The 26,572-nt window shown below is 40.5% G+C and overlaps 1 protein-coding gene across 4 annotated transcripts in view; it reads left to right on the top strand.

Annotated features, from left to right (window-relative positions):
* The window catches only part of metap1d (methionyl aminopeptidase type 1D (mitochondrial)), a 173,561-nt gene that overhangs the window by 86,078 nt on the left and 60,911 nt on the right, over positions 1-26,572 (top strand). For all 4 annotated transcript variants that reach the window (XM_078552108.1, XM_078552109.1, XM_078552107.1 and 1 more), the window contains 2 exons: positions 608-650; positions 2,000-2,163. In XM_078552108.1, coding sequence (XP_078408234.1) covers positions 608-650; positions 2,000-2,163 — 207 coding nt within the window. The remainder of the gene's footprint in view (positions 1-607; positions 651-1,999; positions 2,164-26,572) is intronic.

Below are 26,572 nucleotides of genomic sequence, written 5' to 3'. Positions count from 1 at the left end.
GAGGAGGAAACACATAATTATAATTTTACTCAATTCTCAGTGTTTTGTCACCAGCAGCACAGAATACAATATAAACTTATTGATAGTTTCTACTGTGTCAGAAATGTATTGTAATAATCTGAAAGGGACTCTGAATAATCAGGAAGATCAATGTTTGTGAAGGACTGCTTAACTTTCTATTAACTCCTTTCATTTCATTCATTCTTTATGTAAAACACAATGCTCTAAAGCACAGAAAAGATGTTTATGTTTAATATGTCAACTTGGTGTTTTTTTCTTCAGTGCTATTAATTTCTTAAAGCTTACTGTTGAACAAATCTGTATATTTTTGCAATATTTGCATGAATGATGTATTCGGGCTACTTTTCGGAACTGGAAGTCCTAATACAAATAATATGTATGGCCATGCCCTGGAAAAAATGTTGCTTTAATGAAGTAACAAAAAAAAGTCAGAGCTTGTGTTTCTGCATCACGTGGTGTTCCTATAATTTAATGTAATTATTAGTTATAAATTGCTAGGCCATTCTGATCTACTACCATTAATCTGTCTATTATGCTGATTTTCAAGAAACTTACTCTTACAGTTTCTTAATGTTTATCTTTCTAGTCGACCCCTTCAGAATGGAGACATTATCAACATTGATGTCACAGTGAGTATTTCATCTGAAACTAATGAGACTTTGATCGGCATTTTGATCCCCAGCAGAAACAGGAAAAACTCTGGATTGAGAATGTGAAATGTACAGATGGGCGTGTAATTCACTTCTGGTCAAAAAAGAACAGCTGCTTCCCCTTCCCCTTCCTTTTTGTTTATTCCTGTTTGAACCAGGTTTGCTTAGAATTTTTGGGGATGAAGTTAGATACACTAAGATCAATGCAAGGCAGAGTGATATGTCATCTCAATCCTGCTACATGTCGTCCCCTTGAGAAGGTGCAATTGTTATTGATTCACTGTGTAGTTAATGCAGAGCACTGCAGTGTTGGGAGGCTTCTTTGGATGAATGTGAGAGATGAGCTAATGTGCAGAAGCCTGGCATTTTTCCCTTCACTCTGCAGAGTTTGATCTTCCTGTTCCTGCTGATTCTGAGTGGGGTCTGTGATTATCATACTCTGTCATTATAGGCTTCAGTGACAGCCATAGCTTGTATGTGTCAGTCTCCTAAGACAGTAATACTGTTGCTACCAATATCTTTCACGTTTATTAAAACCTGAATGAGGTATCCTGCTCCAAGTGTAATGCAATTGTAATTATTTGTAGATTGGACTCGAACATAAACAAAAAAGTTCCAATTTTCTTAACTTGACTTTGTTGCATTTGTCTTCAGGTTAGACTAAACACTTAGATGATAATATTAATGTTATATAACTTCATCTTACCTTTTTCATTTTCAGCATGTTGTAAATTAATTTTTAAAATTCCAAGAAAATATGAATCCAGTTGTTTTGCATCCAGCTAATGTATCTATGCTACAGAAAATGAATTGATTCCCTTTGTTTCACAATTATTTATCATTTACTGTTACAGATATAAACACCTAGGATAGAAGCATCTTGGGTTAAATTATCTGAAGTAAAAAACAATGTAAAAAAATCAAGACGCGATACAAAGTGTAATAAATAGTTCTATAGGACATGTTTATAAAGAGAATAATTTGACACCTGTGCTACTTTTATCATTTCTCATTCAGTGAAACAAGAAAAAGCTTTGTATATTTCTTTAAATCGTTGAGAACTGATCATGAAAGCATAATTGGATCCTCCATGAATTGGTGGGAGGAAAGAGTAGTGGGCAATGTGTAGAGATGGGGAATAACATAGCTGGTTTTCTCTCTCTACTAAATCTGACTATGTCAATCTTTGGTGCTTTCTTCCTTCTTGAAAGTTATTATTTTGAGCCATGTTTAAATCCATCATTGTGTTTCTGAATCCTTAAATGTTAATTTAAAATAAATTACTAACAGAAGCTTATTTTTGCTCAAAATTAATTTTTGGTTGAAAGGTGTATTTCAATGGATACCATGGTGACACCTCTGAAACATTCTTGGTTGGAAATGTGGATAAACCTGGGCAAAAGCTGGTGGAGGTTGCCAGAAGATGCAGAAATGAAGCAATTGCTGTTTGTAGGCCAGGAGCACCACTGAATGTAATTGGAAATACAATCAGGTAAGTCTTGTACTGACAGGCATGGGGGAAATCTAATGGGACAGAGGTTATTGGTGGTGTGGAATAAAGTTGATAACATGTTTTATGACACGAGGTCATCATTTCAGTCTGATAGGAGTATTTGAACTGCCAGACAATAATGTTATTCCCTGAGCAAGGAAGATTACCTAAAGTGACTCAGTCTGTATAGCAAGAGTAGGAGGTGTATAAGGTACCTTGCACTTACCTGCTGTTTAGTTTGCAGTGCTTGTGTGTATATATTTTGTGCTTCTCCACTTTACACCAAAAAATCTTTGAAAAATCATCTGGGTATTGTGTAAAGTCAAATAAAACCTATAAAATATATAATTTCTGAATATTATATTCTTACCATTTAATGAAGAGCAGCTACAGCTACAGACATAACATTTAAAAAAACATCAAAATAGGAAATCATTTAAAACAAAATCATTTAGAATTGTTTCATTAGTCTGATCTTTAATCCCAAAACACTAGAAAATTTACAGCAGCATCAGTTACGTTAATTTGAATTTCATTTGTTCCAATAACAGTATGATTGAGAATTTCATGTTGTTACAGATGAATGTCTTATATGGGTTTTGGTAGCATACAGTGGGTGTATGTTATTACAGTTATTAAAATTTAATCTGCCACAGCATCTGCTGGATCAAACCACTCCTGTGAGAAAGAAATTTAGCCTATATAAAACTATCCTCAGATAGAATAGAAATTAAATGCAAATGCAGCTTTATTTTATAGATTGGAAGAGTTAAAAGATAAAGCTACTTGTGTCTTAGAGCTCCCAGGGTTTAATGCATCTGCTGGTGGTGTTCTTACATTATATCTAACAAAATTTGTTCAGTGATAAAGGAAAAGAAAGCTCCAGAATTCTTATTCAAGCATTCTATCGAGCTCTGCATTCATGACTGTGTCTAAAGGGCATGTCAGTCTTTTGATTCACTTTGAGAGGTAATTATCCTTTTCCTGTCACAGAACAACAAATGATAGCTAACTGAGGCACATTTGCAGTAGTTGCATTCATCAATTGCTTAAAAAAAATTGAATTTAATTGTGTAACACAGCTGCATGTCAGCTTTTATCACATCTCTGTTGTACTGTGTCTGGTTCTCTTTCCCTCTGTATATCTATTTTCTTGTTCCATCTTGTTTTTCTCTCTACACCCCCTCTCCCCCTCCTTACCTCTTCATCCCCCCCTCTCCCTACTTTCCTGTTAAAGTAATTTTCCTTTGTGAGTCTCATTCTTGATCAAGTAAGGGTCTATGAATGGGCTAAATTATCACAATTACTCATATAATTGAACCTCCTTTGTACCAAGTGCAACTCCAGTAGCCTTTTATCCATCATGAAACTGCTTTCATTATATGGTTTTTCATATTCTCTGACACCATGCACACATAGAAGCAGGCGTGTAGATGAGATGTAGGGGGGGACATTGCAGATCAGCAAGGTCACAGTGGGAGTAATTAGCTGTGCTATGGAAAGAGCATCCAGCCTTTTCTGCAGTAGATGTACAATCCATGGCTTTCAGTCACAAAGAACTTACTAACAAATGGAGCTCCCGCCCATTGCTTTAAAAAAAAGATTTGTATCAACACTACAATTTTCCATCATTAAGACTAATAATGGAGAGCTCGGTATGCATCAAGGGAAACAAAAAAAAAACTCACATTCAAGTGGCTGCTGGGTGCCGACCTCCCTTCCCTTTTTGTCTACAAGTTAACTCTTTACCATAAACCAGCATATACCACATTCAGATATCCTCAAACTGCAGTTGGCACCTTCTCTATTTCAAGTCGCTTGCTTTGAAAGTGTGTTAATTTTCTATTCAGAAAAATGCATTTGGTCTCACAGTTGATTGTGAAATGTGCCCTAGTTGTTTTTTTTAAGTCACAAATAATGAGATAGCTTTTCCTTATACTGGGTGGCTGTTTTTGTTTTTGTCTTTGGCTTTTTGCAATAAAGTATGGTATTGATTTATTCAATAAGAAAAAAGGCAACAAAATGAAAAAAATACTGCCTACTGTATTTCTAACAATTGGAATAGCTAGTTATTATCTATATCTTCACAGTTAGTTGTTTTTGTTCTAGTATATATTGTTGTAAACATTTTACAAAATTATTATTACTCTTATTTTTAACTAAATTTGACCAAGATAGTAATCTCAAGGGCAAGGAAAATGTAAGCACTTTTTTAAATTGTTGTTTCAGAATCCAAATATATTTTATAAAGCCATTGCACAATCGAGGATACGTTAATTTTAAAAGTTTATGAGGACATTGTATATTTAGATTACTTTTTATTGAATATTTAACAAAAACATAATAATTTTTCACTACAACCTAACGCTTTCCCACTATGTTACTCTGTGACATCATCTATGAAAGCATAATGTCTTCTAAACCATTGTGAAGCTATGGCCTTTTCTTGCACCAAACCCCACAACCCCAGACTGGCCTAACCAGTGAGCTCCATTATGGCAGGTCACCAGTAAGATTGTTAAAAATAATTGAAGTTTTATAAATACATCAAAAATGTTTTTTTATAGTTTTAGCACAGTCTCTGATCAACTGAGGAAATAGAGTAAAACCCTGGGGAGAAATGGAACATAGCATATTATTGAGAGTAGAAGTAGATTTGCTGAAGATTGGCACACAATGGCAGCTAAGTCAGGGGTCAAAGGAGTCAGCTAGGTAATGAGGCAGACTTTAAAATACCCTACTGGGCCTTAAGAGAAATAAGGACTTATCTTTTCTGTGCCATGAATATGAGCAAACATTTGATGGCACAGCCCCTGTTTTTCTGGTGTTTAAGCCTCAGATATGACAGTCAGGAAGCACAAGCCTATTATGAGCCGGAAATGTGCCACCCACCATATTGGTACAAACAAAAAAAAAAGTGTCCAGAGGCCATGCCTAAAACACTTTCTTTATATATGCAAATAAGGAGCGTTAGGCCTGTTTGAGGTGCCCTCTGCATGATTTGGATTACCCTGAGGCAGGCAGCACTGGTGCCGGCTTTGTTCAAGGAAACCAGGTCCATATGTGGCGTAACAGGCGGTCCTTAAAGGGACTGTTGTGGGCTGCTGACTAAAAGGAAAGAATTCAAAGTATACATATCTGAAAATGGAACCAAGAGAAGCAGCAGCACACTCCATATTCAAACTATGTGGACACTGGTGGCTGCCAGCTGCTGCTCATCTCCCCTGACTGCGATCTCAGCTCTCCAATTGCAACATCACCTGGCCCCCATCCAATTGCAAAGTCTGATCCCTGACTGCAACCTCAGCAACCGACCACAACCTCAACAGCCACCCCAGTAAGCACCACTACCCTCCTCTTTTACTGGCCACCACTCATTGTCTCCTAGTCTCACCACTGCCACAACACTGCCCAATCCCCCCATCCATCTCCCCCTCCAACTCCTAATATCTCTTGGAGCCCTGGGTGGAGTCTTGGAGGGTGAAAATTGACATTCAATGCCAGTGCCACTTTTCTCCAAATGGCTCAAATAATATTTTTTGTAGGCTCCTTAACATGGATTCCCAACAATCTGTCTCTCCTCTGCTCTATTTAATCAAGGAGGGTTTGCAGGTCCAACTCATTAAAGTTGTGCATTTTATCCTTATGCCTCTGTATGTTTCTCATGCCCCTTCTGCTAGCTGCTCTTCTGGGAAACACGCTTGAAAAGTGGCAATAATACTCATGAGGCAGCCAGTCCAACTATCTGACTGTGACCTAAGTAAGTCAAACACTTTACTACTTCTTTACTACTTACCTACTGCTCCGTCAGCAATCTTCAACCAGAATTTATTTTCTTAAAGGCTGAATTACAATTTCTAAGCACACCAGTACATTATTTAATGTGTCCTCTATGCAAATGTACTGGGGCACAGAGGTCAGTCAGCCATCAATGGATGTAACTCATCCCACATTGGTGCAAATGCAGTGTATTGCAACTTACATTTGTTTCCAAACTGTCATATAGTATTATTTTACATTGTAGTTGTGTGCCCCTCTTAAGACTACATAAGCCTAAAATGAGTTCGTATGAGTTGAATGACCCTGGCGGAACCCAAACTGAGCGTAAGTAAGCAGGTTATTGCTAATCAGGTGTCGCTTGATAGCACTGCTGATGACTCCTTCCATCACTTTACTGATGATCGACAGTAGGCTGATGGGGTGGTAATTGGCGATGCAGGCACGTTGGGCTGGATTTAATACAGCTCATTGCAGCGGGAAACATGGGGGCCATGTTAATTGCAGGAGAGGCCGCATATCAGTCTCTCGGCAATGGGAAAACCTACCATGATTAAGTTGGAGGTCAGAAGGGGCCTGTGGGGGAAGCTTGCCGCCTCATGACATCATGTCAAGTAGTCTCATTATTGAGCCAATATATACCAATGATCCCTGAGCCCACCAGAATTTAGTGGTGGCTCAGGGATTACATACAAGTGGCAGGGCTTTCCTGTGCCCCATGAAGACCGCCCAATGAACTCTGTTGGGTTTGCTGGTGACCTTCGATGGGGTGTCCTTCTTTCAAAGCCGTTTTGTGCCCAGTTGAGGGACACGACATCCGGAAGGGAAGTGGCCGCTGAAAGCCATCCCCTTGCCCTTGCCTCCGAAACCCCTCCCCTTCCCTCCCATGATACCCATCATGCCCTTACTCACCTGCGCTTACTTCACCATGGATCCCACAATGATTTCTGGTGAAATCCCTGGAGCCCTACCAGCAATAGCTACCGCTCTCGGTGGTGTTGCTGGGAATGGAGAACCGCTGGCCTCTGATTGGCCAGTTCTGCAAGGTAGGATGGATCCGTGTCAGTTACATTAAATTCCACCCAATGTAGATTTTCCATGACATTATTGAAGGATAGGTCAGTACCTGATGCAGTTTCTGGATTTATTGTAGTTACACTAGTGTCTAAACAAGATAATGGTTCGCCTATTGGTATAATACAGCAAATCTAATGAAGCAATATATCACTGACTCAAGGAGAAAGTATGATATAATATATCTAATATTGAAAGATAAAGCCTCGCAGTTAAAATATTTACAATGCTTGTTTTAGAAGTTTCCTCCTCAAAACCTCTACTTCCCAATTAGTTACATTTTAGTTGTTTTGATCTAGCCCACGGAATGAAATTGAAGTATTGACTTAAAACACAAGTATTTATTTACTGATTTTTTTTTGTTTTTCTCTTTTCCACGACCTGTTTTTCTTAGTTACTTACAGGATTAAAAACTGTTTTTCTCTTTTTTCCTACAACTGATTTGCCATGCTGCTGAGGCTGTTGTTGGTGTAGCACTTGCGAAAAAAGCTTTTCCCACTGTGTCTCCCATGACTAGAACTTGACCAATTGTTAATTGTGCCTTGGTCCAAAGCTGCCAACATGACTTACTGACTCTGACCGCAGTCTTCAAGGTCAGCTTCCAAATTTGCTATGGGCAAGATTTTTAGTTAGGTGGGCACGCTGGGAGTGGCCGGGGAATGGACCACGGACCGCTGACTACGATCAGCCCCTGACCGCGCTTTCATGCTGGCTGGCCAATTAACGGCCAGTCAGTATGAAACACCCTCTGAAAGGCTTAGTGCTTCCGGGGTGCGGGTGGATGAGGGCGAACGCTGAAGTCAGCACGGGTGAGCGCTCACAGAAAGCTCCCCGACATCACACACTATTTTATGCTTAAGCTGGTCAGGTGCATGCCCGCCCACTCAGTGAAAAATTCTGCCCTGTGAATATTTTTCCCTGGATAAGGAGAATATCTGTCCACCTGAACAACATAAAAAAACTCATCCTAGTCTGTCAACTTAACAATTTGTATTCACTGGCATAAACTATATAACAAATGATTACTCTCATGTTAGCTGATATTTATACATTTTATGCTTCTGTCACAGTATACTATTTTATTGCAGAATATTGTAGTGCTACTAAAAAGGGTGAAAACTTCAGCACCCATGACCCCAATCCTTCCAGTTGCCTGCCATTTGAATTCACCCTCTTGCTCTAATACTCACATTTCTGTCCCCGGCCTGCTGCAGTGTTCCAGTGAAGGCCAACGCAAGCTGGAGGAACAGCATCTCATCTTCCAGCTAGGTATTTTATGGCCTTGTGGACTCAATATTGAGTTCAACAACTTCAGACCATGAACTCTGTTCTACATTTTGATTTGTTTCACCCAAGTGCCAGTCTGTATCTTGTTTTCATGTGTTTGCTTTCAGACAAAGCTGACCTTTATTCTGCTATTAGCACCTACTCTGGGCCAGTGCTTTGTTTCTTTACTACTACCATTACCACTCCATTTGCCTTTTGTTCCATGACATCTTTGGTATTTAATCTCCAATGGCCTCTAACCTATCACTGACCTTCCATTTTGTTCCACCTGACCATCCCCCCATCTCCCCTTTTTCAACAGCACAAAACCCATTACATTTCTATTTCTCTTCAGTTCCGAAAGATAATTATTTTGAACTCAAAAATGGTAAGTCTGTTTCTCTCTCCACAGATGCTGCCAGGCTTCCTGAATTTTTCCAGTGTTTTGTTTTTTATTTCAAGTAGAATGATAATCAATTGAGAATCCTTTAAGTTTTCTCACACAATCACAAGCCTCACCCACACTGCCCCCATCTTCCACTGACCTGGTTCACTCATCAGAAATGTAGCCCTAAAAATGAGTCCACCAATATTCTGCCTGTCAGAACATGAGTGAATGAGTGCACTAAAAACAGAAAATGCTGGGAATACTCGGCAGGTCTGGCAGCATCAGTGGAGAGAGAAACAAAGTTAAAGTTTCAGATCAGTGCCATTCAGAACTGGGAGAAGTTCATAATAGGCTTTGAGCAAGTAAAAGGGGGAGGGTGAGAAGAAGAGTGAAAAGGGAGGTTTTTGATAGAGTGGAGGGCAGGAGAGATTAATTGATGAAAGGTTTCATGGTGCAAGGCCAAATGGGACAAGAAAGAAACAGAAGATGTGTTTAAGGGACGTGTGAATTACAGGACCCTGAACATCTGCCATTCAGAAACAAAAAAAGAGAGAGAAACAGAGAGAAAAACCAAACTAGCAAAGAAAAACAATTGGGGCCAAGGTTACAATCTAAATTTGTTGAACTCAATATTGAGTCCGAAAGGCTGTAAAGTGCCTAGTCAAAAGATGGGGTTCTGCTCCTTGAGCTTGCCTTGAGCTTCATTGGAATATTGCAGCAGGCCAAGTACAGAGTGGGAGCGAGGTAGTGAATTAAAAAGACAGACAACTGAAAGTTCAGGGTCACACTTACGGCTGAACAGAGATATTTTGCAAATCACTTACCCAGTCTATGTTTGGTCTCCCCAGTCTGGAGGAGACCACATTGTGAACAGCAAATACAGTATGCTAAATTGAAAGGAGTGCAAGTAAATCACTATTTCAACAGAAAGGAGTGTTTGGGGCCTTGGACAGTAAGAAGGGAGGAGGTGAAAGTGCAGATGCTGCACCTCCTGCACTTGCATGGAAAGGTGCCATAGGAAAGGGATGGGATGTTAGGGTTGACTGAGGAGTGGAGCAGGGTATCATGGAGGGAATGGACCCTTTGGAATGCTGAAAAGGGAAGATGTGTTTGGTGGTGAAATCATACTGATGGTGGCAGAAATGTTGGAGGATGATCTGTTGAATACTGAGGCTGGTGCGTTGGTAAGTGAGGACGTTTGTGGTTCTAATAGGGAGCAGAAGTAGATGAAAAGAACAGATATGACCAAAGGCCTTGTCTGGAAGGAAGACCTCCAGAGAAGCTGAGGTCAGTGAATGAGTGTATCTGCTGTATACTCATTTTCATTTGATCTGGGAGGAGGATATCCATTTTAATATTTTTATCCCATGCTTTCCTTTTCGAGTTTGAAACCAGTTTAGTGTACCAATATCACAATTATTTATTCTGAATGCAAGTAGTGTCAGTTGGTCTGAATCTTCTGATCCCCATTATTTCCAATTCATTAATCCCCATGTACTCCACAGATTACAAGTGAAGTGTGCAAGATGAGAAATATATAACGGTAATAAAAAGCTATTAAATTCAGCTTCTAAATCTGAAGGCTTTACAGAAGCTGTTGGGTCCAGTTTGCTAGGTCAAATTCACGAGGTGTACAATTTATGGGATTATAAGAATATGGGCAGAATTTTTCCGTCGGCGAGCAGGGGGCGGGGCTCGCTCGCTGATGCGTAAAATGATGCGGGATGACATTGGGCGGAACCCCCGACATCATCCCGCCCCATCTAAATTTTCAGGAAGGCGGGGGCACAGCAAAATCAGCTGCGGGCCCGCCGACCTGTCAATGGCCAATTGAGGCCATTGACAGGATCATTTAAGCAACTAAAGGACCTGCCTTCCAACCTTAAGGTTGGCGGGCAGGCCAGGAACCCCAGCGGCAAACAGAGAAAACATGAAACCTCATCCACCGGCGGGATGAGGTTTCAAGCAGGTTTTAAAAAATTTTAATAATGTTTATCTGTAAATTATGAACATGTCCCATCTCATGTGACATTCCCGCCGGACGTCACGCTGGGTGGGCCTTAAGTAGCCCGCCCACGTAAAATGGTGGTGCGGCCCGCTTCGCTGGCAGGGATCAGCTCCCCGCCCACCGGAGATTGGGTCAGGCCCGCCCGCCCGACAGGCAGAAATTTCTGCCCTATACGGTCATTGGATGTTGGAAAATTGGCATGAACCGATACAGAACATGCTATTTGGGCTCACTGATCCAACACCCACAGCGTTTCTGGGAGAGAGAATTCCAGATTTCTAGTAGCCTTTGTCTGAAAAAAAGTTTCCTAGTTTCACTCCTGAATCACATAACTCAAATTTTAAGGCAGTGTTTGTTTCTTCCTGTTTTCCTTTGACCAGAAAAAAGTTTTCTCTGCACATACCCTATTGAATAATTTTATCTTTTTAAACACCACAATTGGATCTTTCTCTCACCCTCTAAACTCAAGCAAATGCAAGCCAAGTTTATGTAACCTGTCCTCATAATTTAACCTTTTAGGTCCAGGTTTCATTCTGGTGAATTTGCTCTGGACCCCCTCTAAGGCCATTATATCCTTCCTGAGAAGTGGTGCCCGATATTGATTGCAGGATGGGGTTTAACTTTAAGGCTTTGTATGATTGAACATAACTTCCAGCCCTTTATATTCCATCCCTCTTAAGATAAAGTCCAACATTCCATTAGCTTATTTTATTAGCCTATAAACCTGTGCACTAGCCTTTAAGTGATTTTTGTACATGGACATCACTGTTGAAGTTCTAAGTAGATAGGCTTTGTCACTCTGACAACTTTCATCTCAGCGTTCTGAAAGAATTGGCTTAAATAATTTGAAACCTCTTGTGGATATATTTCAGTGTTCATTGGACTCAGGCAAAATCTGAAAGGATAGGAAAATAGCAAATGTGACTCCAATCTTCAAAAAGGGGCTGAGGGATGCATCATAAAATAATAGTTCTATAAGTCTTACTTGCATTTTTTGAAAAGTGAAAGTATCCTGAGGAATAATATAAGGGAACGTTTGAAGGACCATAAACTAATCTGAGACACTATGCTTTTAAGATTTGGGACGTCATATTTGACAAACGTCTTGGATTTGAGTGAGGAGGTGATGGACTTGATAGACAGGGGAGAGACATAGATATTATCCACCTAGATTTAAGAGAACATTTGCAATGACCCACATAATAGACTGGTACATAAAATCCAAGCCAATGGAATACTGTAGATGGAAATGAATGGACAAATGTTTGGTTGGTGGACAACAATGAGTAGTAGTACATGAGCAGTATCTGGTTGGGTAGGCGGTTACCAGTGGAATGTCACAAAGTTCAGTGTTGGAGCCAATGTTGTTTACAATTTTTAAAAATGGAATTGTATCCAAAATGTCCAAAGTTTCAGAGGATAACAGAGTGGCAACAGTGGCAAATGTGAGAAAGCAGTTTACACAAGTTCTAAAGAACTTTAGCAAACTAAATCACTGAACAGAGAAATGGCAGATGCAATTTAAATCAGGAAATACTTTTTAATCCATTCATGGGATTTGAGTATCACTGACGAGGCCAGTATTTATTGACCATCCCTCATTGCCCTTGAGAAGGTGGTGGTGAACTGCCTTCTTGAATCATTGCAGTTGATGTAGTGTAAGTACAATAGTAGTCCTGTTAGGGAAGGAGTTCCAGGAACTTCACCCAGTGATAATGAAGGAACGGCAATATAATTTCAAATCAGGATGGTGTGTGGTTTGGAGGCGAACTTCCCATGCACCTGCTGCCCATATTTTTCTAGATGGTAGAGGTTCCAGGTTTGGAAGGTACTGTCAAAGGAGCCTTGGTGCATTGCCACAGTGCTTCTTGTAGATAGTATAAACTGCTACCATTGTGCATTGATGGTGGAGGCAATGAATGTTTAAGGTGCTGGATGGAATGCTGATTAAGCAAGTGCTTTGTCATGAATGATTTTGAGCTGCTCGAGTGTTGTTGAACCATCAGTGGGGAGTATGGGGAGTATCCCATTACCCCCCCTCACCTGTGCCTTGTAGATGGTGGGCAGGCTTTGGGGAGGCAGGAAATGAGTTGCTTGCTGCATAATTCCCAGCCTCTGACCTTCTCTTATAGCCACAGTATTTTAATGGCTGGTCTAATTAGGTTTCTAATCAATGGTAACCCCCCCATGATGCTGATGCTGAGGGAATTCAGTGATTGGAAGAGGAGATAGTTAGATTCTCTCTTGGTGGAGATGGTCATTGTCTGACACTTGTGTCTTCCGAATGTTACTTTAATTACCGCTTATCGAGTCTAGCCTAACTGTTGTCCAGGTCTTGTTACATGTGGTCACAGACAGCTTCAGTATCTGATGATTTGCGAATAGTACTGAGCACTGTGCAATTACTAGTAAACATCCTCACTTCTAACCTTTTGACGGAAGGAAAGTCATTGATGAAATGGCTGAAGATGGCTGGGCCTAGTACCCTACTGCAGTGATGTCCTGAGACTGACATGATGGGCCTCTAACAACCACAACCATTTTCTTTTGTACAGCACTACGTATAACTACAACCAATGGAGAGTTTTCCTTTTGATTCCCATTGTCTTCAATTTTGCTAACACCCCTTGATAGTACGCTTGATCAAATGATGCCTTGATGTCAAGGGTAGTCACTCTCACCTCACTCTGGAATTCCGCTTTATTTGTTCATGTTTGGACCAAGGCTGTAATGAGGTGAGGAGCCAGTGGCCCTGGCAGAACCCAAAATAAGCATTGGTGAGCAGGTTACTGCGGAGTAAGTGCTGCTTGAAAGCACGGTCGACAACACCTTCCACCGCTTCGCTGATGATTAATACTAGATTAATGGGGCAGTAGTTGACTGGATTGTATTTGAGCTGCTTTTTATGGACAGGACACACCTGGGCCATTTTCCACATTGTTGGGTAGATGCTGGCATTGTAGCTGTACTGGAACAGCTTGGCACGGGTGTGGCTAGTTCTGGAGCACAAGTCTTTAGTACCATAGCCAGGATATTGTCTATTACTGAATCCAATGGGTTCAGCCATTTCTTGATATCACGTGGAGTGAATCAAATTGTCTAAAGACTAGCAGGAGGTAGAGAAGGATCATCTACTTGGCACTTTTGACTGAAGGTGATTGCAAATGCTTCAGGTTTGACTTTTGCACTCATGCGTTGGAGCGTCCTCTTCCAGTTAGTTGTTTAATTGTCCAACACCATTCATGACTGGATATGGTAGGACTGCAGAGCTTTGATCTGATCCATTGGGTACAGGATTGCTTAGCGCTGTTTATAACATGCTGCTTCTGCTGTTTAGCATGCATGCAATCTTGTGCTGTAGTTTCACCAGGTTGGCACCTCATTTTTAGATATGGCTGATGCTGTTCATGGCATGCTCTCTTACATTCTTCATTGAACCAAGGTTGGTTCCCTGGCTTGATGATAATGGTAGAGTGGGGATGTATGGGCATGATGGATTGTGATTGAATACAATTCTGCTGCTGCTGATGGCCCACAGTGCCTTGTGGTTGCCCTGTTTTGAGCTGCTAGATCTATTCTAAATCTTTTACGTTTAGTACTATGATAATGCCACACAACACAAAGGAGAATGTCCTCAGCTTGAAGGTGGGACTTTGTCTCCACAAGGATTGTGTAGTTGTCAGAAGCCATATGGTTTGTCCAGTTTTTAAATTCTTATTTGATTTTTCTGCAGTGGTTTGATACAATTGAGTGGCTTGCTAGACTGTTTCAGAGAGCAGATATGAGTCAACCACATTGCTGTGGGCCTGGAGCCAAAAATAAGCCAGATTGGATCAGCAGAAGGTGAACCAGATGGGTTTTTGTACAATCCAGTAGTTCCATGATCATCATTACTGGGACTTGCTTTTTATTCCAGATTTATTGAATTTAAATTCTCCAGCTGCTGTAGTGGGATTTGAACTCATGCCTCCAGAACATTATTCTGGACATCTGGATTACCAGTCCAGCAATATTACCAATATACTACCATCCCCCGAAATGTAATGTTGTCATATAACCTGTTCCTAATTCTTATGTTCCCCTGTTCCTATTCCTTATGTTCTCATCAGAGGTAGATAGATTCTTGTTAGGCAAGGGAATCAAAGTTTATCGGGGCTAGATGGGAATGTGGAAATCGAAATATAAGAAGATCAGCCATGATCTTACTGAATGGTGGAGCTGGCTCGAGGGGCCGAATGGTCTCCTGTTCCTATTTCTTATGGTCTGATGTTCTTATGTTATGAGATTTGACAAAGGTAGGTTGATGTGGATAATGTGCTAAATGGAAATGTACCTGAGATATCAGAGCAGGAGCAAGATCTTCAGGTTTTAGTGGAGAGGCCACAAAACCATCAGCACAATGTTCCAGACAATTTAAAAAAAATCTAATAGATTATTGGGATGAACAGCAAGTGCCATAGTGTATAAATCCAGAGAGGTTATTTTGAATCGATATTTGGCCCTGGTGAGACCACATCTGGACTACTCTGTACAGCTTTGGTTTCCCTATTTCAAGAAGGATATTCAGATATTGGAGGGGTACAGAGAAGGGCTACACAGTTGATCCTAAAATTTAGGGAATGAAGAATGAGGAAAGATTGAAAGATAAGAACTAAAAAATGGAAATACTCAGCAAGCAGCATCTGTGGAGAGAAACAGAGTTAACATTTCAGGTCGATGACCTTCCTGATGTTAGGTCATTGACCCTGAAATGTTAGTTGTGTTTCTCTCCATAGATGCTGCCTGACCTGCTGAGCATTTCCAGCATATTTTGTTTTTATTTCAGATTTCCAGCATCTACAGTATTTTACTTTTCTAAAAGTTGAAAAATAGTATTTTCTCTCTTGAAAAGAAAAGACTGAGAGGGGATATAAATACTTAAAAGTTATGAAAGGTTTGGACAAATTGAATCCAAGTAAGCTGTTCTTTTATGTACAGAATTTGACCACACGGGATCATATTTGCATATTAAGGATAACAAGAAGAAATGCAGAAGGGACTTTTTTACTAAGAGGGTTTTAAGTATGGGGAATACAGATTACCGGCATGGGTGCAGGGAACAAGAAACTTCAATTGGTTTCAAGAAGGAACTAGACAGCTTCTTGTCATCAAATGGCATTCAGGATTATAATAAGTGCACCAATGGAATACTGTGAATGGGTGGGCTAGAAAGGCTTAAAGTTTTCTCTTGCCTGAGACCACTTACCACAAATGAGCTTTTTAATGGCTGATTTTTAAAGCTAAATGCACTGGATTAATACTTCGGTGGGAGATTTCCAAGAAGTAGCTGCTACTGTGAGATTTATCCAATGTAGCACTTATTTATTTTGTCAAAATGTCTCTTGTTCCAAAATATGTACTTCCTAAAATCTAGCTGCTTTGCTTTGCCCTATCCAATTAATCGAGCCAAATCACTTTAAATGCTGTTAATACTAAACACATGTTTGTATAGCTAGGGTTTCTCAACAAATTTGGTATTATTGTACTGGAAGTACTCTGCTCCATATAAAAGGTCTAAACTTCCAGGGAATTCTACAGAGCTTCACCCTTACAGAACCTTTTTCATTCATCATCTTCTGCTTTCTATTGCTAAGCTGTTTTTCAATATCAATTAACTTACTAATCATTGTTTCTATGGATAATGGTTGTGTTCATAAACATCTCACATGTAGAACTTTACCATTGCCTCCTAATCCTAATAAATTGTAATTCATTTTTCAATCATCATACAGTAACTTAATTATTTTATAGAATTTCTGAAGATTTGTTGGCCTCTTATTTCCAAAACCAAGATTAACTACTTTAGGTCTCTTTGTCCTTTAGATGTATATTCCAGGCTATTGCAAAATGCTGTTGAACACTTTAGTCACTGTCAATACAGGTTGAGTATCCTTTATCTGAAACCCCTGGGGCTGATTGCGTTTCGGTATTTATATACTTTCGGTTTTCGGATGTGAAGTACCCTACCGTATTGGGTATAGTTAGGATGAATAAGTAATGACTTGTGGAAACCTAGCTAAAACCTAGCTAAGGAGTTGGAGAAAATGTTTTGTGTCCCTCAGTGGTAAGTTAAACAGTTTGTGAAGCAAGGGAAAGCAGCCTCTGGCAGACCGGACTTGGCACTCATACCTGTACTTCCAAAGACTTGCTGATTCCATTTGGATCAGATATTGTTCTTTACCCAAGGGACAACATTTTCTTGGTTAAACTTAATTGCCATGATAGGGTTTGGGTCAAAAGCAAAAACTCTCACAGCAGCTAGGCACAAGGTAAGGCAAACAACTAGACTTCCCGCTCTAAAGGTGGTCGGTGAGGTTTGTGTTGGCTCGAAAACAATAACAGAAACAGAAATACCTGGAAAAACTCAGCAGGTCTGGCAGCATCGGCGGAGGAGAGCACAGTTGACATTTTGAGTCCTCATGATCCTTCAACAGAACTAAGTAAAAATGGGAAAGGGGTGAAATATAAGCTGGTTTAAGGGGCGGTGGGGGGGCGGTGGAGTTGTTGGGACAAGCAGCCAGTAATAGGTGGAGATAACCAAAAGCTGTCACAGACAAAAGAACAAAGAGGTGTTGAAGGTGGTGATATTATCTAAAGGAATGTGCTAATTAAGAGTAGAAGACAGGACAGATAAAGTACAGATAGCTCTAGTGGGGGTGGGGGAATACTAAAAGGTAGAAATAAACACTGGGTGGAAATACATTTAAAAATAATGGAAATAGGTGGGAAAAGAAAAATCTATATAAATTTTTGGAAAAAACAAAAAGGAGGGGGAAGAAAAGGGGAGGGGGGGTGGGGATGGAGGAGAGAGTTCAACATCTAAAATTGTTGAACTTAATATTCAGTCCGGAAGGCTGTAAAGTGCCTAGTCGGAAGATGAGGTGCTGTTCCTCCAGTTTGCATTGAGCTTCACTGGAACAATGCAGCAAGCCAAGGACAGACATGTGGGCAAGAGAGCAGGGTGGAGTGTTGAAATGGCAAGCGACAGTGAGGTCTGGGTAATGCTTGCGGACAGACTGAAGAGTTGTGTCGGCTCTGGTCAGGGACTTCCCATGCTAAAGGTTGGTCAGGTTTAAAAAATGTGTGGGTTTTGGATGTGTTTGGCTTTTGAATTTACGGATAAAAGATACCCCACCTGTATTATATTTTACAGGCTTTTAATTTTCCAGGTTCCTAAGCATTAGGATAATATCCACTACTTTCAAGTCACCTACTACAGCCTCATCATTTATCATATCCAATTTTACATCACATAATTCAAATGGATGGTCACATTAATCTGTGGTATACATAGATTCTTAAGCAGAGAAGAAAGTACATTTCAGGATATGCTGTCATTATTATTAAATCATTATTGTAACCAAACAAACATTTTGCACTTATCCTGAAAATACGTTGTTTACATATTTGCTTAGGGACTGATCAGTTATCATTGAAAAGAGCAGGGAAATGGTCATTCAGTTCTGCTTTACTTAGGTTCCAATCAACTGTGCACAGCCACCAATTCAAAATAGTAAGTCATGAAGAATAGCTTACATGATGATAGCTTCTGCATAGAGTTTTCTGCAAACAATTGGGGCTCATCAGATACTATCACTGAAATCAAACCAGGTTCGCAGGTGAACTGAGACCCAAAAAAATTTTCATAAAATCCTTCTTTTTCGTAGAGCTGCCTAGAAAGATGTGAATGCATAATAGATCGTGGGTGAATAATTGGATAAGAATCAAAAACAGGCACAGGGATCGCTATGCGCAATTAATTAGCACTATTTTATTGCGATGAAAACAGCACACAAACTTTGTGCTACCTGCTCATTATAATGAAAGTAGCATGCAGCCCAGCACTAAATGCACTGCTGAGTGACCACAGATCTCAGCAGGGGGTCCAGGTTTATGTGACACCAGCACCACTTAAAGATGGCCTCATACTACTTAAAGACAGCCTACAGCCTCCTTAAAGGGGAGGTGCATTCTGGCTGCAGCAGGTGCTGGAAGTGACTGGGTAAGGGTCTCTGAACAGGAAATAAAATGCAATAAGTGCAACAGGGCAAAGAACGTGCTCCAGTGTTCTCTGATGTAGCACTGGAGGCCTTGGTGCAGATTGACTGTAGAAGAGACATCCTGTACCCACAGGGGACAAACAAGCCCTCCAGACTTCTGGATGCATTGCAGGAAGATGTTTGGTGACCTCACACAAGTGGTCAAGGTCAGTGAATGCATCATCAAATACCATTTCTTCAAAAATTAAGAGAGGGAAAGAAAGATTGAATTAAAAAGACAGAAAAGAAAGTAAGAACATTAATCTCATAATTGAAAAGGTACCTACGCTATTAAGTAGTAATCTTAACTTGCTGCAGCAAGTTTAATTGACAATGGACAAAAGCTGCCCTTTTCGCAGCACTAAATCATCCAGCAACTTTTGGCAATTTACAATTCATCGCCATCTTTTCTTCGCCACAAGTTACTGGACGATTTACACAATAATAGTTTGCATGTTAAACTCACTGTTAAACTTTGGCAGCAAAATAAGGGCAAATGATTTTCAACTTGACAAGATTTAAATTATGAATCACTTTAAACATTTTGTGTGCTATAACTTAAAAAGCAACATGACAATGGCAGAGATGCAAGAGAAATCCTTCTACAGAGGTAGAGTGTACCACTATTTTATTGAAGATAGGGTAGACTGCCTTCCTTGAGCGCACTATTAGTTGGACAACGTTGGACTGGTAACTAAGTTATTTCAGTGGCTTGCAAAATCTCACAATATCTTGAGATAATTTTCACTTCCACAGCAGGTGGTAAACATAAATCTAACCAAAATAGATTAAGTAAAATGATGATGAAAGTGGTTGAGGGTCAGAAAAAGGAAACTCCAAAGACCGTATATCAAAGAAAGCTAACTACCTGAGTAACAGCAAGAGATTCTGTCCTTCATTAAATATTCCACCAAATATAAAAGGATTTAAATAGTAACAATTTCACCATCAAACTCATAAGCTAGCACTGTACTGGTTGATTTCAAGTGTCCTAACTGCCATTGTGTCCAGGAACAAGTGACTTTGCTATAATATAGCATAGAATATCGGTGACAAAATTTAATCAATTAAAATAATAACTTGTATTTCCTTACATAATTTCATACAAATATACTTCAAAGCTGAGTATCAAATAAGCAAACAAAGCTGTAAGATATTTCTAATTAAAACAGGTATAAATCCCTTGGTATAAGTTTTTCTTTTATTACAGAAAATGCACAGAATCTATAGAACAGAAATTGGTTATTTATAATCTTTAACACCTGCAACACAAGGGGCAAGCTTAATCTTTTATTCAATAAGCAGAAGATTGTTTTGCCACTTTTGACATCACTGACGAGGGGAAAACAATCCAACTAAGAGCTGTGTTCCTGACAAAAAGAGGAATGGTAGAGGGAAAATAAGAGGTAATTTATGTAACTGCTCACACTTCATGTGCAAAAGGATGCAGTGCAATTTTGATATACAGTAGCTGTCAGCAAAGACTTTGAAATAAATTGCTGATTTGTAGAATCAGTTAATTTTATAAAATTCTAAGCAAATTTTTTTTTCAAAACAAGGGGGTGCCAATCAATCAATCATAACATAAGCTGCATGTACTCTATTCTGTGACTTTTTATTAACCACTTCTGCTGCATATCTTCCAAAAATAAACTGGTTGGCTAATTTTGATCTTAAAAACTTGATTCAGGGGTATGGAATAGATAAGAAGGCAGTAGTCACTGTTTTATTTTTCTTGAAGGGAGATATCTATACACTTACAAATGTCTCTCAGTTACTCAATGTTACAGTGTTTTGAGCTTTGAAATTGCTGGCTCTCATCAGTCTGAGGGAGTAGATATTTCCCATAAAATGCTCACTGGAGGAAACATGGAATTCTGATACAGCAAAATCAAAAGTACGAATAGAAGACTATGGGCAGCATTCCTGAAACATTGCCAATGGAAAAAAAATTTATGATGTTACTTCAAGTGAGGGAAGCTCAACGTGAACCAACTTCTCCTTAGGTGCTTTTACTTAGATGTTTTAAAGTGTATAAGACAGCAACAAAGGGCCACTAAGAAACATCAAAAGTGCACAGATATCTCGGTTTTGGCATATGTGGCAATTTAGTTGTAACCGTCACCCTTTCATTTTTATTAATCTTAAAAGGATGGGAGATATTAAAAATTACTAATATAAGTGATTAACAAACAATATAGTAATTGTTATTTTTCTCCTACGCTTGCAGTGACCATTATTCTTGCAGCAGAACAACCAACATTAGTTATATTATGGGACAAAGCCAATATCCCTTAAGTGAGATACTATTTGGGAGATTTTGAGGTAAAGCTCATGGTAGGACAAAGTGGTAAGAAAACTTTTAATTTGAGGTATTTTACAGAACCATTTTTCTCTCGACTGCTTTACCTCACTTGACATCAGTTCCCATAAATGTGGCTTGTTACCTGAGCTCAGTTGTGTGAGCTTTAGGATTAACAATTACTCAATCGGCAGTGAAGTACCTCCTGGATTAACCACCATTGAGCTGATATCACTCCCATTGGATTGGTGGAATGTTGAACAGAGTCAAGTGATTTATAAGATAGTTCAACCAAAAAATATTTATTTTTAATGAAATTGAAATATGCCATTGTCGCAATAGAAGTACAATAAAAATATGGAATGGATTAATGAATCTTCTCAAGAAATTCTTTGGAAAATAATGCAATGGCTGGAATGGCAAATTTTGCCTGTCTTCTGTATTTATTTCTCTTTCAGTCTGGTTTCAATTGAGCTCGGCTCAAAAGTCAATATAATGAAAGTTTGGCATTTACAATAAACGAGACTCAGAAATGAACTGGTAAACTGTAAAACCTTGCAATGTTTAATCTCTTGGATTTCACAGTTATCTATCCTGAGAAAATACCAATATTTAACTTCCAAGATTCCAATGTTTCCCTTTTCCAGGAAGAGAAAATGATGATTCATTGGCATTTGAGATTGCTTTTGGGCGTTTGTGCATGTGTTCCCCCCTAAACACACAAAGCTTAATGTTACAATTCAAAAAATACAACTCTCTTCAGCATTCAATTATCCTGCAGAAGCTTATTTTGTAGATGGAGCCTCACATCATTACATTACCAAATATAAAAGATGAAGTATTAATTTGATCTTAAAACATGACAATATTGGCCTGAATTTCCTGATATGGGAATAGGCAAATGATTCGACCCAAGTTGCTGATGCACCCCAGGACATTGAGGAAGTCACTGGATGCTTGCCCGTTACTTACCCTGGTTTTTACATAGATTTACCTAGAGCTTTTCCTAGCAGGTGCAAAGCCTGCTGAGGAGCAGAGCACAGCTGAGGAGCAATGCTGTAGAGAGTTTTATTTTTTGAATTGTAACATTGCTAAGCTTTGTGTGTTTAGGGGGAACACAGCTCACAGTAAATCAGCTGGAGTGCCAAAGCCTCAGCAGAACGGCACCCCCGATACAGCTCACTCCGCCCTGGCAATTGTTATGATCCCAGCTGAGGTTACCCCTGGACAAGCCTGATCCCAGAATGGGACCCAGCCTGATAGATCCTAACTTTTATTTGTTTGTGTAGATACATGGAGAGCAGCTACTGAACAGAGAGGCCCAGGAGTCAGCTGATGAACTTTTAACATAAGAATAAAACATTTATTCAACAAGAAAAGATGAACTATATTACAATACTCCTTCACACACAACTAAACCTTTACATATATATAGATTTGTAAGGATAACACAAGTCACAAAAGCTATCTTAAACTTTAATGTACACAGTAAGTACACAGTCTGTGTAAACCTATGGCACCCTGTGGTCAGACACACCACGCTCTGACCTCAAGTGACAGATGCCACCTCAACCAGATGCAATGGATCTCAAATCCCCCCAAATGGTTGTCACACAATGAGCCAATCAGTCTCACTGAATTCAGTCCTTCACATGAGGGTTTCCAATCTCCACTCTCCAAGAACTCGCTTTGGAATCTTCTCCCAAATCAACGCTTTCTCTCAGGGTTTCAAACTCTCCTTCTGATGTTCCTCTTCTCTGGGTCTCTACATGCATTCAAGCTGTCTTCCATGCACTCTTTCTCACCAACTCAGCCATCAACAGTACACCCACTGCTTTACATGCCCATAGCAAAGAGTTACAGACCTTCAGTTGTCTCATTGAACCTTCTTGCTTCTTACAAGCTGTTCTCACTTTAAATCTGAAGCTTGGGGGCCTTTCGCTCTGCCCCTCACTCTTAGCTTCGCTTAACAAGACCTTTTCCCAGGTTCCTGTCCTTCCTTTGACTACAAGGTCTCCTTTGGACTTTTCCCTCTTCCACTCCCCTGGACTTTTGGGGTATTTCTTTGCTTGGGACCTTTTTTGTTCTTTTGGGAAATCTGCTGTTCCCTCTCCCAGTGTCCAGTCTCTCTGGGCCCTAGCTTCAACTCTAAAACAAGCTGAACTCCAACAGCTTGGATTTCTTCCAAATCAAACTGCTGTCTTTCTTCTGTGTGTGTCTGTGGGAGGAACCTGCCTACCTATTGCTAGGTAACAGCACTGTTTTTCTACTCTTGAGTGTTTACCTTTATCTTATAGGAGTTGTAAACTCCTGGTTTAGCCTTTTAAAGTGAAACTAAAACTCCATTTGACCTTTCTTAACACACAGATACAGAAATACAAATCAAACTTAAATTTTAAAGCTAAAACTCATTCCTAACATGCACAAATACAAATATAATTTACTTAAACTATCTCTATTTCTAACATAATGTTCACCACCCCTCTGACACAACTTACCGCCCATGACAATGTTCACACCCTCCCAACAATGTTCATACCCCCCACTTCCAACAATATTCACCCCTTCCCAATAACACTCACCCCCTTCCCAACAACACTCATGCCCCCGACAATGTTTACCCCCTCCCAGCAATGCTTACCCTCTTCCAGCAATGTTCATTCGATCCTGACAATGCTCACCCCCTCCCAACCGTGTTCACCTCTCTCCCCAGCAATGTTCATCCCCCCCACCCCCAACAATGTTTAACCTCTCAACAATGCACACCACCTCGCCCCCTCTGGACAATGCTTACCCCTCATCTGCACCCCCTCCTGATTCATATTCTGGAATCCCTGGCTCTTGTCTAGCTGATGTTGCAAGAATCAACATTGTCCAGGGGTGTGCGGGCAGGGGGAATAAGCATTGTTTGGGGTGGGTGAGGCAGGGTGAGCTGGGAGGAGGTGCACAATGTCAAGAGGTGAGGGAGGGGATGAGTATTGTCAGGTTGAGGTGAGGGGTATGGTTCCAAAGTAGTATCTGCACCATGCATGCGCATTTCCAGTGTGGCACATGCCAGACATCACTTTGTGGAGGCCAGTAGCATGTGCATTAGGACTGTACACTGGAAGTGTGCAAACTAGGCAAATCATGACATCAGTCAGCGTATGCCACTATCAGCACTCCCATTTTCAGCCTTGTCATTCAAGCCTAATACCCCCTCCTAAACATACACAGCAGAACATGTGTTCAGCAGCAGGAAGAACCTTACCAGTGCTATTTAAAGAAATCGTCAACCACTCTTAAATTAAATCCTGATTAATTTTTACTTGCTGTCTCTGAGTCTGTAGAAGTGTTTGCTAGTTTGCAGGGCTCAGTGAAACTTGTAAAATTCTTACATGGTGGATGTGGATAGGATGTTTCCCCTGGTTAGTGAGTCTAGAACCAAGGGACACAGTCTCAGAATAAGGGGTGGGTCATTCAAGACTGAGATGAGGAGGAATTTCTTCACTCAGAGGGTGGTGAATCTTTGGAATTCTCTACCCTAGAGGGCTGTCGAAGCTCAATTTTTGAGCATGTTCAGTACTGAAATTGATAGATTTCTAGATACTAATGACTTCAAGGGATTTGAAGATTGTGGGGAAAATGACGTAGAGGTAGATGAACAATCATGATCTGTTTGAATGGCAAAGCAGGCTCAACTGGCTGAATGGCCTACTCCTCCTATGTTTTGAAGTTGGTAAAGTTGATGGGAAGTGGTACTGCATGTAGAGAAGGTCTTGGTTTTGAAGTCATGGGCGTTGTACTTTACCAACTCTCTTGGCCTGCAGGATGAGAAGGGAATGGTGCAGAGGCTGCACTGGAGGGGACGAGCTGCTCTCAGAGGGAGGAGGAGGTGGTGGGGGCATAGGAAGGAAAGGAAGTTTTGCATTTATATCGCTTTCTTTTTTTCACAACCCTGGACATCTCAAAGCACTTTACAGACAATTAAGTACTTTTTGAAGTGTAATCACTGTTGTAGTGCAGGGAACATGGCAGCCAGTATACACACAGCCAACTCCCACAAACAGCAATGTGATAATGACCAGATATTCTGTTATTTTGTGATGTTGATTAAGGAATAAATATTAGTCAGGCCTTCTTTGAAATAGTGCCATGGGATCTTTTATATCCATCCAAGAAGGCAGATGAGGCCTCAATTTAATGTCTTATCTGAAAGATGGCACCTCCAACAGCGTCCTCTCAGCATTGGGGTGTCCGCCTTGATTTTGTGTTCAAGCCCTGGAGTGGGAATTGAACCTGGAATCTTGTAACTCAGAGGTGAGAGTGCTACCAACTGAGTGACGGCTGACTCTTAGCAGGAGACCTTATCCACCCTGGGCCTTCCAAGAGCAATTTCCTTACCTCAGCCTAAGCCAGGAACAGTGTGCGTGTCAACTCCATTTTACAAAGGACATTCTCACGCACACCTGTCCCCTCTTGCATGCAGATCTGCAACCTCAGATCTGGGCAAGGACACCACTGCCAATGGCTGCGAAGGTGAATTTCTTTGTGTCGGGAACCTTCGAGGCTGGAGCAGGCAGCACCTGTAACATCTCCCAAGTTTTCCATCCACTCCTGCATTCAGGGAGGCGACTGATGCTTTTTTGACAGGAGAGGAGAGTTCTTTGTCTTCCCACTAACCAGAGAAATGCAGACTGAGCATCACTTGGCTTTGGCAAAATGTTGGGCTTTCCCACAGTACTGTTAACTGCACACATGTGGCTTTGTGGGTGTCACAGTTAAATGTGGAGATGTACTGCAACCACAAATGGTTCCACTCTCTGAATAAGCAGTTGGTGTGAGACCATGCTCAGCACATCATGCAGGTAAATGCCTGCTATATTGGCAGCAGTCAATACATTAATTCTACAAGAATCTGCTGGTCCCTCAGTATTTAAACCAACACGTCAAACCAGAGGGTGGCTGTTGAGCGACACCAGCTCGTACAGTGCTAGTCACTCAGCTGGGTTGGCACCTCAGCAATCCTAATAATCTGTTGGAGCACAGCTTGTTGAACTGCTGTCACACCCTGCACCTGTTTGAGCATTGGTATCTACAGCCATGATGACAGCAATCTAATGACAGCACACTGAGATTTCATGACCTCAGCCTGAGCTTCAACTGCAGCACAGACATTGGATGGTTTCTGCTTGTGCTGCAATGGAAGCTGAGACATCAGCCATCAGATGCTACATCATGGTTGGGTCTCTAGTTGGTTCCAAACTTCTTTATGCTTCTTGCCAGAGACATTAGGTTTTCTAGCAGGCTTGCAAATGTATCAAACATTTCATTATTCTTGGCCATCAATTTTTTTCTTTAAATTCCCCCACCATTGCCGCCACCCCCCATCCCCAAAACAAACTCCTCATCTGAGTTCCCTGCAGCAGAACTTATGTGTGACTTCATCTTCCAGGGTGCTGGCACCTGTGCTACCTTTCCCCAACTCCTGGCTGCAGACTATTCATGCCTGGGAATACACTGGGGGGAATTTTATG

This window comes from Cetorhinus maximus, chromosome 11 (genome assembly GCF_964194155.1).
Source record: "Cetorhinus maximus chromosome 11, sCetMax3.hap1.1, whole genome shotgun sequence".
Classification (NCBI taxonomy): Eukaryota; Metazoa; Chordata; class Chondrichthyes; order Lamniformes; family Cetorhinidae; genus Cetorhinus; species Cetorhinus maximus.
The sequence above is the reverse complement of the archived record's forward strand: the minus strand, read 5'-3'. Positions and strand labels throughout refer to the sequence as shown.